Consider the following 13,708-nt stretch of genomic DNA (forward strand, 5'->3'; position numbering starts at 1 on the left):
TGTAGACAATCCATTGGAGTGTTGGCTAACAACTCTCAGAGCTTGGGAATGACAGCTTAAATTTAATTTAAATTTACCACCTTCTTCAATCAAGATTTGGCACCATTCATCAATCCAGTAGTGCAGAGAAGGCTCTCAAGAGGAGGAGAAGGAGACTTGGAGCGATGGGTTGCGTCTAAGGAATGAAAACCTGCCTTGTACATCTAAACATGTTTTCCAGCATTCATATTTACTGACCATAGCTCTTGATTCTGTGTGAGTGGGGAAAGAATGCAAGTATTAATTGATTCAGAAACATGGTATGGAGATTCTGAGAAGCACTCAAAATATTTTTGATTAAGAATTCTCTACCCGTTAATTACCAACCCTTTTCTATATTCACTTATTGTTTATAGTGTCTGCTATGGCAGTGAGCACATTGTTCGTTGTTTACTTATTCAATGCAGATCTTGCTAAATTGTCTTCAACACTTTTTTTTAATCCTGTAAAGTTTTGTTCAGATGAGTTTGGAAACAAGCTCCACTACAAATCACAATCCTCAGCCATAAAACAGGTTTGTAGTGCAATGCAGCTGGAAAGTACCTGGTTGAAGGCAATAAGCTAAAAGCTACAAAACGAATGAAACAGTAACCATATGTGTGACTAGAGACCAAGTGGCAAGTCAGTGTACTATTCTAGAACATGGCCATACAGCCGGGAAAACTCACAGCAAATCAATATACTATTCTTCATAAAGTCAATTGTTTCTTTGAAATATTAGTTATTTGCTTATTTACCACATTTATACCCTGCCCTTCAACCAAAAAAAATGCTATATGCCAATTTGACAGTTCTCTGCCTTCAGGCTTACCATGCAAAAAGACACACAAGAAAATGGGAATTGTATTGGCTCTTTGAGGTCATGGCAGAGGAAATTTGAATGGAGGGAGGGTCCATATGCTGGAACAAAGGCATGATGAAACTGCTCATAATCCCAGTAGAATTAATCAATTTTTTGAGCAATTGATAGCAACCTTTCCACTGATCGTTAATGGATCAGTTTTAAACACAACATTCCAAGATCTCAAAATAATTACACAGTGTAGTAAAAACACTGTTGTAAGGTCATCACTGGGGGAGGGGGGGGGGGTGATGCATCTAATATTTTTAAAAACAGACACAATTAGTGACCTTAAAAGTCCAGATAGACACAAGGTTTTGAGTTGGTGGCAACTCCAGATTGTCATACCTCCATGGGAAGAGTATGCCATGATTGGAGCATCACAGCACTGAAATCTCTCCTTGCTTCATTGATGTGTAATGCACCTGAGTTATTTGGTGAAGGGCCTCCTCTGATAATCCTGTGTCAAACATAGCTATAGATTTGCCATTCTTCACATCAAGAATGGTACAAGGATGTGAAGCTGCAGATTCTGCTTTTCAACATGGAAGAATGACTGCCAAGATTTTAAGATGTTGACATAGTTGTTAATTTCCACTACAACGTAACCTGCAATAATGACTGTACTCCTTCCCCAGCTCAATAATGTGATACATTTAGTTGATGTGAGCTCTAAAGCAGGTCTCTTCAACCTGCAGCCCTCCAGGTGTCAATGGCTAAACTAGCTAGGGTGATGGGTTTTGTAATTCAACAATTCCCGCCTTGCTTTAGAGCAGGCCTCTTCAAGCTGTTTGGGCCTCCAACTCCCAGAAGCCTTACTCAGTTTGTTCACTGGTCAGGAATTCTGGGAGCTGAAGTCCAAAAGCACCCGGAGGGCCACAGATTGAAGAGGCCTTCTCTAAAGCAAGATGGGAATTGCTGAATTACAAATCCCATCACTATAGCTTGCTTAGCTATTGATGAAGCATCCTGGTGCTCACAGTTTAACAACATTTTTGGAAGGTTGTGCAGTCCCCACTCCTGCCTCTTATGCTGTTGCAAACAATGTGGTCTTTTAAGTGCCATTGTACATTTTGTCTTAAGATAAAATAGTTTTTCTGCACACTTTACTAAGGCTGTGATTGAGCTCTTTGCTGAATCCAACATTGCATGTGGTACTCAAGGCCAAAAGGTGCTTGAGTTTAATGAGCTGGACTCATATTAGTGCTCATTTGTTTAATCATTTCCTGAACCACTTTCCCCTTTCAGTCCTCTTCAAAGAACTGACAAACTGTTTAGCTAAACGCTTAATGAAATGCTAGTAGCTGCCAATGCTGTTGCTTGAGAGGGTAGTGCAATGTTAGTGCAATAGAATATTTATTACAATCACCTGTGTGAAGGCAATGAGTGGTGTAAATATTATTTTTTGACAGAACAAACGGCAGCAAGACATTTCCCCAAGTGCCTCCTTCATGCACAACAGAGAGGTAGAAATTTGATGTAATTTGTAACCGGAACAACTTGTACTGGGGCACACATAGTCTTGCATTTTGCAGGGTTATTAGATCAAACAGACTCCTGGTCAGCTAGACTTTAGCACTTCGGTGCATTACTTCTCAGAATATCTTGTGTGAAGGACCGGCAATGTGCCAGGAACCAGTGCTGAATTTGTGTTTATTGGGTACAATTGTTATGGACTTTTAAAAAGATTCCTGGAAACTTACCAAGGACTAGGAATTGCTACTTTAGCCTTAGTGAAGTTTGCTACTTCACCCATGTTTTAATGGAAGTAAACTAGATCTGAGCTTCTCAAATGTTAGGGATGAGACTATGTGACTTGCCCAAGGTCGATATATGTGCAAACAAAATTTTTGACTCCATGCAAAACGCTTTCAACTCAGGATAGCGGGAGCAAGTTTGACACTGCTCTATTTTTAAATGCCAGAAGAACGTGGCAGTGTTTCTGAGCTGTAGGGAACTACAGTTTGACAGGTTTCTAAAAAAATTGAGTATGAGACAACTAAAACTAGGTGGATGCTCCTGGCATGATATTTTGTTATTCATGACAGCTTTGCTGGGTATCTTTGAACTTTTTCTTGAGCCTGATTTATTTTCTCTGCATGACATGGGTCTGTTCTAGCAGCAGACAGAAAATATGTTTTAGTGGCTTGAGTTCATAGATGTTGGAGATGGAAAAATACTGCATTTCAACTGGGGTTCTGTGGAGGGACTGAGAGAACTGAAAGGATTACATGGGGAGCAAAAAGCTGTTAAACAATTCAGCATTCAGCATGTGTCCTGTTGAATCAACAACCAGATGATTGGCTACATAATGATGATAGAAGATGAGGATTCAAGATGTATACAGTACATAAAAATAGACATATAATCTGTTATTTCACAGGAATCAGTAGCATGGTTGTTAATAATACTTATTGTAGTCAGGGTCCAATGATGTGCTTCCACCAATCGAACTGCTTAATCAATAGAACAAGAAGAGGGATTGTCCTTCTTCTCCCTTAATAACCCCAAAAGCAATTTCAAAGGTCTCCAGAGTCAGCTAATTGCAATACAGAAGACTGCAGTGAAGAGAAGGGAGACGGGTCCTATCATATGAGCACAGCATTGGAAGTAGACTCGTGTGTCTAGTAATCAGGGAAGATCATGTATGTTTTGTGGCTCCTGAAGGCCCCCTAAGTCCTACCAAAAATTGAGATGGAAATCAGCACAATGTTCTTGCTGTTGTTGTGTACCCTCAAGTCATTTCTAACTTATGGTGAATCTATTTAAATGTTTTCTTGGCAGAATTTGTTTGAAGGGGTGCCTTTGCCTTCTGTGGGTTTTGATGGGAAGTAAAGATTGAAACACTGTTTTCTAGAGTCCAGCACTCAAGCCACTGTACCATGCTGGCTCTCTTTCAAATGATGTCCTGTGCCAAAAACATATGTCAACATGACTGCTCCCTCTCCCCAAATACACTCACACCTGGACATTTTTTGGCTGGAATTCAACTACAAACAGTGACTACAAGTGGCTTATCATTCCTGAAGTGATAGGATGAGCCAGTGTTACTCATAGAAAGGGGTCACTGATTCAGAGTTGGAGACATGGAGTTAGAAGCAATTTTAGGTGGAGTTGGAGCCAGAGTCAGTAGAAATTTACCAATTCTAACTTTGGCTTCAAAATAACAAAACTTGTAATATTGAATTTCAAAGTTTTTTACGAATAAATTTCTGACTGTAAGAGCTGTTCAGTAGTGGAACTCTCTGCTTTGGAGTGTGGTGAAAGCTACTTCCTTGGAAATTTGTAAACAGAGACTGGGTGGCCATCTGTCAAGGATACTTAGATTGCTGTTAGGAGTTCTGGGATTTGAAGGCCAAAACATCTGGGGTCCCACAGATTGAGAACCACTAATTTACATTGTCTGATGAGATCTGGTGGGCTCCGTCCCTATAGTGAGGTGAACGTCTTGTAGGACAGACAATTTTGCCCAATTGTTGAAGTCGTAAATGGCCCCGGAGACATTCCTAGACATAATTTTAACCTGTGTTTAATTACATCCACAAAAATCAAACTTACAAATGTGGAGGCTGACTTTATAAACTAAGACTGAAGACTACTGTTTTTTTAGGTATCAGGCACGGCCTAAGCTTGTTGACCTGCAGTGACCTGGAGAAAGACTAGATAATGAGAAGCCGACATGAATGGCAGCATGGTATGATTACAGTCATCTTGCCAGAGGGGATCATATGAGAGAACCTGGCTAATTGTGAGCTTAAGATAATCATGGATCAGGCTGGAGGGCGCTGCTGTCTTAGAATAATTATAAAGATTTGTGAGGGACATGCTGAACTTCAGTAATAGATAACAGCATTTATGAAATCTTTCATTATCTTTTACTTCTGTACATCATTTAATTATGTGGTGACAGCTTGTCTCATGGAACTTGCCCCCCTCCACCCTTAAATGCCAATGATAGTAAAATCAATTTCTGAAATGAAATATGTATTTCCAGCCAGAGTTTGATTGTAATGAGGATTATGTGGCTCCAGAGCTGTAGCTTCAGGGCAATTTCTTGATTGATCTGCTTTGAGACAAGTGACTCTTTCTCCAGCTACAGGATGACAGAGTTTTTATAAGCAAAACTAGATGAACTTTGCAAATGATTATGGCGTTCCAGATTCGAAACAGCTAAATTGGACCTCCATAGCTTTTGAGGAGATTATCTGGGCATCCATTAACTTTCTGGGCTAGTACTTAATTATACTGAGGTTAAACTTGAGGCAAAATACATCTAGGCTTTTTGATTTACTTAAGAACTGGAAAAAAAAACCAGTCTACTAACTCAGGCTGAAGGACTACACAAAGTACTCCATCAACCTGTTTCCAACAGCTACTGTTGTTATGTGCCTTCAAGTTGTTTCTGACTTATGGTGACCTTAAATCTAAACTATCACAGAGTTTACTGGAAGTAATATAGAACCATTTTGGCAGCAGCCATAAACTGATTAAGGCTGTGTTGTCATACCTTAAGAGGATAAAATCATACATTTGTCAAGTTTTAATTCTGTCTTTCATATACATCAGTATGAGGCCAGGAGAAAGAAGCACAAACCAAACGTATATTTTAGAAATTGAATAAGAAGCTGATGACTCTCCCTCGAATCGTAAGAATAAAATGAATTTCCTGCATTAATTTTTTTTGTTGGCAAGCCAGGTAATATTGAAGGGCTGCCAGCTATTCCCTAATTGAATGTTTCCAGCGCCAAAGTCATTTCTAATCAGAATTTTTTGGGGGAAAAGCAAAAGGTAGGCCAGATACCAAACTCCCCACTCCATAAACAGCATTGTGGGCCAAATGCCTAACTCTCTACTCTGCAAATTGCATGCTGCCCAGACCAGTTGCCTTAGATGCCTCTGATCTGAAATTCTCTCATGGATCTGAAGTCAGCAATTAGAAGGACAAAAGCACCATGGAGAAAGCTAAATTTGGTCTAGTGGTTCTCTAATGCACATCCTATGTTCAAATGTTCACGTTCCTATAGAACTCTATAGCAGATAAATCTCCAACAGATCCCACTGGTGTGAAGGAATCTCTCTTGTATTGCTGGTCTAAGTCATTTCCAGTCAAATTAGCTTAAACCGAGCCTTAATTACAGCTGGAGCAGAAGTTTTTTGAATTCTCCATTCCATATGAAAATATCCATTTTGCATCTCTTATTACTAGCAGTGGAATGCAATGCAACATACCACATGAATCTGTACATTCTTTAGGCTAATATTAAATTTTGGGAGAAGAAATGTACATAAAACCATAGCCACACTTTTAAAAGATGTTAAAATGTGTACGTTTTTAAGATTTATGCTTCACTTAGGAAAAATGCCTTAGTATGTGTACATTATGTACACAAAATGTATGTATGATATTTAAGGATACATTTCCACAAAGGAGTACAGGAATTTCTGTGTGGGCAGAGAGGGAGAACTATCACAACCTAATAAAAAATCAGAGTACAATCAAATGCTGATGAGACTCTGAAAACACAATAAAACTGACAGGATTTTTACATTCTGAGCCTGAAAGGCATTGGGGAGTCAAGCTCTTGGAGCACATTGGATATATTCCCAGCAATGCATTCTCTCTCAAGAGGCATGAAAATGCTATCCCCAAGGGCTGCCTCATATGGAGAACATTTAGAGTTAGCAGGTGCCCCTTATTTGAAGTCATAGGGAGGGGGGAGCAAGCTTGTTTTCTGCTGCCCTAGAAACTAGGACACGGAACAATGGCCTCAAACTACAGGAAAGGAGATTCCACCTGGACATGAGGAAGAACTTCCTGACTGAGAGCTGTTCAGCAGTGGAAGTCTCTGCCCTGGAGTGTGGTGGAGGCTCCTTTTTTGGAGGCTTTTAAACACAGGCTGGATGGTCATCTGTCAGGGGTGCTTTGAATGGGATTTTCCTGCTTCTTGGCATGGGGTTGGACTGGATGGCCCACGAGGTCTCTTTCAACTCTATGATTCTATTCTAAGATCAGAAAGTTTGTCCCATATTGAAGTTTCAGGTCTTTCTTATTATAAGGAACCCAGGTATTTGAAAGTTGGAACAATATTCCTTTTTAATAGACTGAACAAAATTCCCCTAAAATCCCAAGACATAAATTACATTATGCCTGCATAATGTAATTTATAAATCTGGACAATATGTTAATTTCACAGAGGAACACATTGCCAAATGAATGAAAATTGTGTTTTACTTTTTTTTTCTGTCAGCAGACCATTAGGTGATGCATAAGAAATCAATTTGGATTTAGACCAGGCATGGGCAAACTTGGGTCCTCCAGGTGTTTTGGACTTTGATTCCCACAATTCCTAACATCCTCAGGCCCCTTCCTTCCTCAGCTTAAGCGGCTTAGGGGAAAAAGGAAAGGGCCCGAGGCTGTTAGGAATTGTGGGAGTTGAAGTCCAAAACACCTGGAGGACCCAAGTTTGCCCATGCGTGATTTAGACAGAGCTTGTTGTTTATTTGTTCAGTTGCTTCTGACTCTTCGTGACCTCCTGGACCAGCCCACGCCAGAGCTCCCTGTCGGCCGTCACCACCCCCAGCTCCTTCAGAGTCAAGCCAGTCACTTCAAGGATACCAACCATCCATCCATCTTGCCCTTGGTCGGCCCCTCTTCCTTTTTCCTTCCATTTTCCCCAGCAGCATTGTCTTCTCTAAGCTTTCCTGTCTTCTCATTATGTGACCAGACAGAGCACAAACCTTTTAATAAGTACTTCCTGACTGTCATCTACTTTGACTCTCTCTTATTGTTGTTTTGACAACATTAAGTGCTGCAGTCTAATCCTGAAGTTAAGAAGGCATAAATATAGCTATTAAAGGTGACCGGTAAAGGAAAGATATTGGCAAAGCTGGCATTTTTGCTTTTTGAAGATAAGGAGCTAAAATAAGTAGCCAGATTGACTGTGAGTTTTTCATTCCATGCAGATTAAAAGTTGCATGCATATTTGAACCAGTAAATTGTCCTCTACATTGATAAACAGCTGCTGTAGTTGTTCCCACTGATCTGCTGTTCTAAAAAGGAATTGAGTTCCAGCAGCTGGGAAGTATGTAAACAATGAGTGGGCTGAAAGTGACTTAGAAGTTATTTGGGGTCATCGTTATTTATTATAATGATTTAAAATATAGCCAGTGGTCAAGTATTGCTTGGAGGGAAAGCATGAAGCTAGTTGAATATAAGGAAATGAGTTATAAAAGTATTACAAAAATGCATAACACATAATTTAAAAAATACACCAACAGCCAAACAAGTTCCTCTAGCAACTTTGGCCAACATCCAGTTTTTAGAGCATGACCATGGATCAATTGAACTTGCAAATTTTTCAATTTCTTACTGATTCAGGGGCTTGGATTTGGAATTCAGAACTCCCTGGGAGAGTTTGTGTTGGCTGCTAAATTCTTGGGGCAATCCTGAGCAGAAGTGCGCTGAACTGGCCCCAGAGACAGCCTCACCCTCTACCCTGGCCAGCCATGGAGCTTCATCCAAACTCCATTCGGATGTCAGCAAAGGTGCCTGCATAGCTGGCAATAAGAAAAGGGCAAGCTCCCCGCCTTCTTGCTGCGTTGTCAGGATGGAGCAAAATGGAAGAAATGGGTGATGGTGTCAATGCCCTGTCTGGACAGTGGAGCAGTCCAAACCAGACCTACTCACACTGTTGGACACTCTGAACTTCCAGCAAACTTTGAAATATTTATTTATTTATCTCCTGGCATTGCCAAAAAAAAAAAACCCTCACCAGAAGTTGGTGAAGGTCATTGGGATAGCCAGCAATGGATTTGAGATGAGTGCAGTGCTTTCAACCCATGCAGATTCTGTGGGCCTCATCACGCTAGAAAAATAAATCCACTTTAAATCCAATTTCTGCCACCTGCAGAATTCTGGGGTTTGTAGTTTAGGGCGGAGCCTTTAACAGACTCACTAAACTACAAACACCAGAATTCTGCAGGAGGCAGAAACTGGATTGTAAGTGGATTTATTCTCAAGTATGATGAAGTACTTGTAGTATGTCTGTGTTATTTCTCCATAGTTTTGTAAAGAACAGGAAAAATGCATGGAGGAGTGTATGGAAAAATGTATGGATATGGAAAAATGTATAGACATTGGGCCATTGGACTAGCAAGGATTTCGATCCCCTACTAGAAACATCAGTTGGACTTTGTCCCCCTTTGTGGCCTCAGTTTTGAGAGCTGTAAGTGGAAAGGAGATATGGTGCTAAATGTGTGCATTTCAAGAACATCTTACATAAAGAACAACGTGCCAGGTCAGTGGAACAGTGGACAAAGTTAAAAATATCTTTGGGATGATGTCTGTGATCAAAACACACACATTGTTTGTGGCATTACCTCAACTGAACTTTCATTATCAAATGTGACCAATTAAAATAGGAGCAAATGAACTGAAGATCTGTATGTCTTGATTGTACAGAACTGAAGAAGGGAAGAGAAATGATTCCCCTTGTGTGGAGTGAAAATGTGAAGTGAATATGTTATAATAGGAGACCTGGGATCCTTTCACACTACATACTTATACCATTATGATGGTGTCTAATTAATGATATCAGTTTAGCTGCCATGTGCAATCTCTTCGATCTTCGGGGGAGGCCCTCCTCTCGCTCCCGCTGCGTCACAGGCGCGGCTCATGGGGACAAGGGAGAGGGCCTTCTCTGTGATTGCCCTCCGGCTCTGGAACTCGATCCCCAGGGAGATTAGGCAGGCACCCTTCCTGGCAGCCTTTAAAAAAAAATTAAAAACCTGGCTTTTCTGCTGTGCTTTTGGGGACTGAACAATCAATTTCCATGCCACGTCCCTTCTCAGGACCAATTTGTCTCTCTGATGCCCTTCATCTTATCACTCGGTTGAAGATTAATTCCACTGTTTTCTCATCCAACCCTCTCACTAGTTATAGCACTTCCAATCTATCTCACCCATGGGTTTTATCAATTATTACCCATTGCATCTGGCCTATCTTGCTTTGTTTAATTCTATTACCATTTTATCATTTGATTTTATTGTCGTTTTGTTATTTTCATTTCATCATTATGTTGTTATTGAGCATTTTATTTGATGTTATTGTTTGTTTTATATGTATTTTCATTTATTGTAATTTGGGCTTGGCCTCATGGTAGCCACCCCGAGTCCCTCCAGGGAGATGCTGATGGGGTATAAATTAAGTATTATTATTATTATTATTATTATTATTATTATTATTTGAAACACAACAAGATGAGTCCACAGCAAACAAGATCATTCTGCTGGCTGTTGTATTGGATCACACGTCGGATTGTGTGATGTATCGGTGAATAATGCCTGCAGATCCCAGTAAGGGGACCTTTTGCAGCTGGCAGATTGTAATTTTGTCAGCGATTATTATATTTAAGTGCAGACCAAGGTTTTTAGGCACTGCACCCAGTGTGCCGATCATCACTGGGACCACCTTGACTGGCTTGTGCCAGAGTCTTTGCAGTTCGATCTTCAAATCCTTGTATCATGTCAGTTTTTCCAGTTCTTTCTCTTCAATCCTGCTGTTGCCTGGGATTGCAACATCAACGATCCATATTTTGTCTTTTAACACAATTGTGAGGTCAGGAATATTGTGCTCCAAAACTCTGTCTGTCTGAATTCAACAGAGATGATGATGATGATGATGATGATGATGATGATTAGAAACACAACAAGATGAGTCCACAGCAGACACTCTGCTGGCTGTTGTATTGGATCACACGTCGGACACTTCCCAAGTGTCTACGACTGTGTGATGTATTGGCCAATAATGTGTGCAGATCCCAATAAGGTGGCCTTTTGCAGATGGCAGATGGTAATCTTGTTTAAGCCGATTGTGTTTAAGTGCAGGCCAGGGTCTTTAAGCACTGCACCCAGTGTGCCAATCACAACTGGGACCACCTTTACTGGTTTGTGCCAGAGTCTTTGCAGTTCGATCTTTAAATCCTCATATCGTGTCAGCTTTTCCAGTTGTTTCTCTTCAATCCAGCTGTCACCTGGGATTGCAACATCGGCAATCCATACTTTGTTTTTTAACACGATTGTGAGGCCAGGAGTATTGTGCTCCAAAACTCTGTCTGTCTGAATCCGGAAGTCCCAGAGTATCTTGATGTGTTCATTCTCTGTAACTTTTTCCGGCTTGTGATCCCACCAGTTCTTTGTCGCAGGCAGATGGTATTTGTGGCACAAGTTCCAATGAATAATCTGAGCAACGGTGTTATGCCTCTGTTTGTAGTCTGTCTGTGCGATCTTCTTGCAGCAGCTGTGGATGTGATCTATTGTTTCATCTGCTTCCTTGCAGAGTCAACGTTTGGGATCTGTTGTTGACTTTTCAATTCTGGTTTTGATGGCATTGGTTAGAATGGCTTGTTCTTGGACTGCCGGAATCAGGCCCTCCATTTCCTTTTTCAAAGTTCCATTTGTGAGCCACATCCATGTTTTTTCTTTTTCAACTTGGCTCTCAATTTTTCCCAGGAACTCTCCATGGAGAGCCTTCTTTTGCCAGTTTTCACTCCTGCTCTGGATTGTGTTTTTACGGTATTCGCTCTTTGTCTTTTGCACTTTAAGCAATTTACTACTATTTACTACTGTTTACTACTACTACTACTACTACTACTACTTATTATTATTATTATTATTATTATTATTATTATTATTTGCTTTGGAATCATGGCAGCTGCAATTTTACAAGGTCTTTAGCCTTCTCTGCCAGAGTGCTAGTGCCTCACCAAACTACTAATCCCAGTACTCCACAGTGCTGAGCTATGGCAGTAAAAGTGGTATCAACCAGTATTAATTCTGTATTAAATCTTGTTCTGCCAGAAAGTTCCATTGGTAACCTCAGACCATCTCTCAATATACCTTGGAGGGCTACTGTGAAAATAGAATGGAGAGGGCACTATGTTTGGTGCCCTGAACTCCTCAAACAAATGGCAGTGTAAAAATCTCATATGAAATGAAACATTCTTGCAATAAATGAAATACATGATTCCTTTTGTGACTGTACACAACTGGGGAATTTTTATAATAGACCCAAGAATTCTTTCATTTTTCTGCTGCCTTTCGAAATTAATTCAGACTTTAAAGAGGTATCCCATGTCTAAACTGGTCATATTTCAGCTATCTCAAAATCAATGGTGGTTATGTAGTCTTTTGTGCCATGTGTCATTAATATAGATGGAACTAAATCACTGCCAGATGAGGTCAGAGTACATTTCGGTGTTATGTGTGACACATTTTCTGCTGTCATGATGGAAAACGCTGGCTGTTTAGTGAGTACCCCCCCCCCCCAAAGTGTACATATTCAAGGGGATGTTTATAAAGAAAGAGCAAGTGATAGAAATGGGGCAAAAGGAAGGAAACAAGGACTGGAGCGAGTTTGATCAAGGCAATGGACAGAGCTGCTTTTGTAAACAGAATCCATGTTGCATTGTTACAGCCTGGCTCTGCTTCATAACCTTACATGGCAAAAGAAAGGCCCTATTGCAAAAAAAGAAAAAGAAAGAAAGGCCTTGGAGGTAGAATTATGAAACTCTGTGTGAGCTTCATTTGTAAATGTCATGCAATTGTAGTTCTCGGCCCAAGCTGTTCACTGTCTGTTCTACTCACATTGTCCTTTGCAGAGCAAAAGGTCCTGCTGTCTGTGAGGGGCACAATACAACTTCATCCGTTGGAACAATCCGAGGGCACCTGAGATGCTTGGTTAATCTTAGGCTGCCTAAACAAAAGTGCAGCTTGAATAGGGTTGTGCACTCACTGCAGTTTCTGAGTTAAAGGACATAAGAAAGTCTGTTAGGACCTTAGATGCCAGAAATAGATTTTTGTATTTGTTATGAGAAATTTTCAACCATGATAGTGACGCTAGCTGCAATATTTTTATCTTCCAAAAAAGCTGATGATGGGACAATTTATAAATAATTTAAGAGGAACTTTTAATGTATTTTGTCTAGAATCATAGAATCATAGAATCAAAGAGTTGGAAGAGACCTCATGGGCCATCCAGTCCAACCCCCTGCCAAGAAGCAGGAATATTGCATTCAAATCACCCCTGACAAATGGCCATCCAGCCTCTGTTTAAAAGCTTCCAAAGAAGGAGCCTCCACCACACTCCGGGGCAGAGAGTTCCACTGCTGAACGGCTCTCACAGTCAGGAAGTTCTTCCTAATGTTCAGATGGAATCTCCTCTCTTGTAGTTTGAAGCCATTGTTCCGCGTCCTAGTCTCCAAGGAAGCAGAAAACAAGCTTGCTCCCTCCTCCCTGTGGCTTCCTCTCACATATTTATACATGGCTATCATATCTCCTCTCAGCCTTCTCTTCTTCAGGCTAAACATGCCCAGTTCCCTAAGCCGCTCCTCATAGGGCTTGTTCTCCAGACCCTTGATCATTTTAGTCGCCCTCCTCTGGACACATTCCAGCTTGTCAATATCTCTCTTGAATTGTGGCGCCCAGAATTGGACACAATATTCCAGGTGTGGTCTAACCAAAGCAGAATAGAGGGGTAGCATTACTTCCTTAGATCTAGACACTATGCTCCTATTGATGCAGGCCAAAATCCCATTGGCCTTTTTTGCCGCCACGTCACATTGTTGGCTCATGTTTAACTTGTTGTCCACAAGGACTCCAAGATCTTTTTCACACGTACTGCTCTCGAGCCAGGCATCACCCATTCTGTATCTTTGCATTTCGTTTTTTCTGCCAAAGTGGAGTATCTTGCATTTGTCGCTGTTGAACTTCATTTTGTTAGTTTTGGCCCATCTCTCTAATCTGTCAAGATCGTTTTGAATTCTGCTCCTG

At 40.7% G+C, this 13,708-nt stretch overlaps 1 protein-coding gene across 1 annotated transcript in view; it reads left to right on the top strand.

The window, feature by feature from the left end:
* Window positions 1–4,508: 4,508 nt before the first annotated feature.
* LOC132771660 (ras-related and estrogen-regulated growth inhibitor-like) overlaps window positions 4,509–13,708 on the top strand; it is a 51,845-nt gene continuing 42,645 nt past the window's right edge. The window contains exon 1 of the mRNA XM_060769949.2: window positions 4,509–4,574. Within this exon, the coding sequence (XP_060625932.1) occupies window positions 4,547–4,574 (28 nt within the window). The 5' untranslated portion in view covers window positions 4,509–4,546. The remainder of the gene's footprint in view (window positions 4,575–13,708) is intronic.

This window comes from Anolis sagrei, chromosome 1, assembly GCF_037176765.1.
Source record: "Anolis sagrei isolate rAnoSag1 chromosome 1, rAnoSag1.mat, whole genome shotgun sequence".
NCBI classification, from domain to species: domain Eukaryota; kingdom Metazoa; phylum Chordata; class Lepidosauria; order Squamata; family Dactyloidae; genus Anolis; species Anolis sagrei.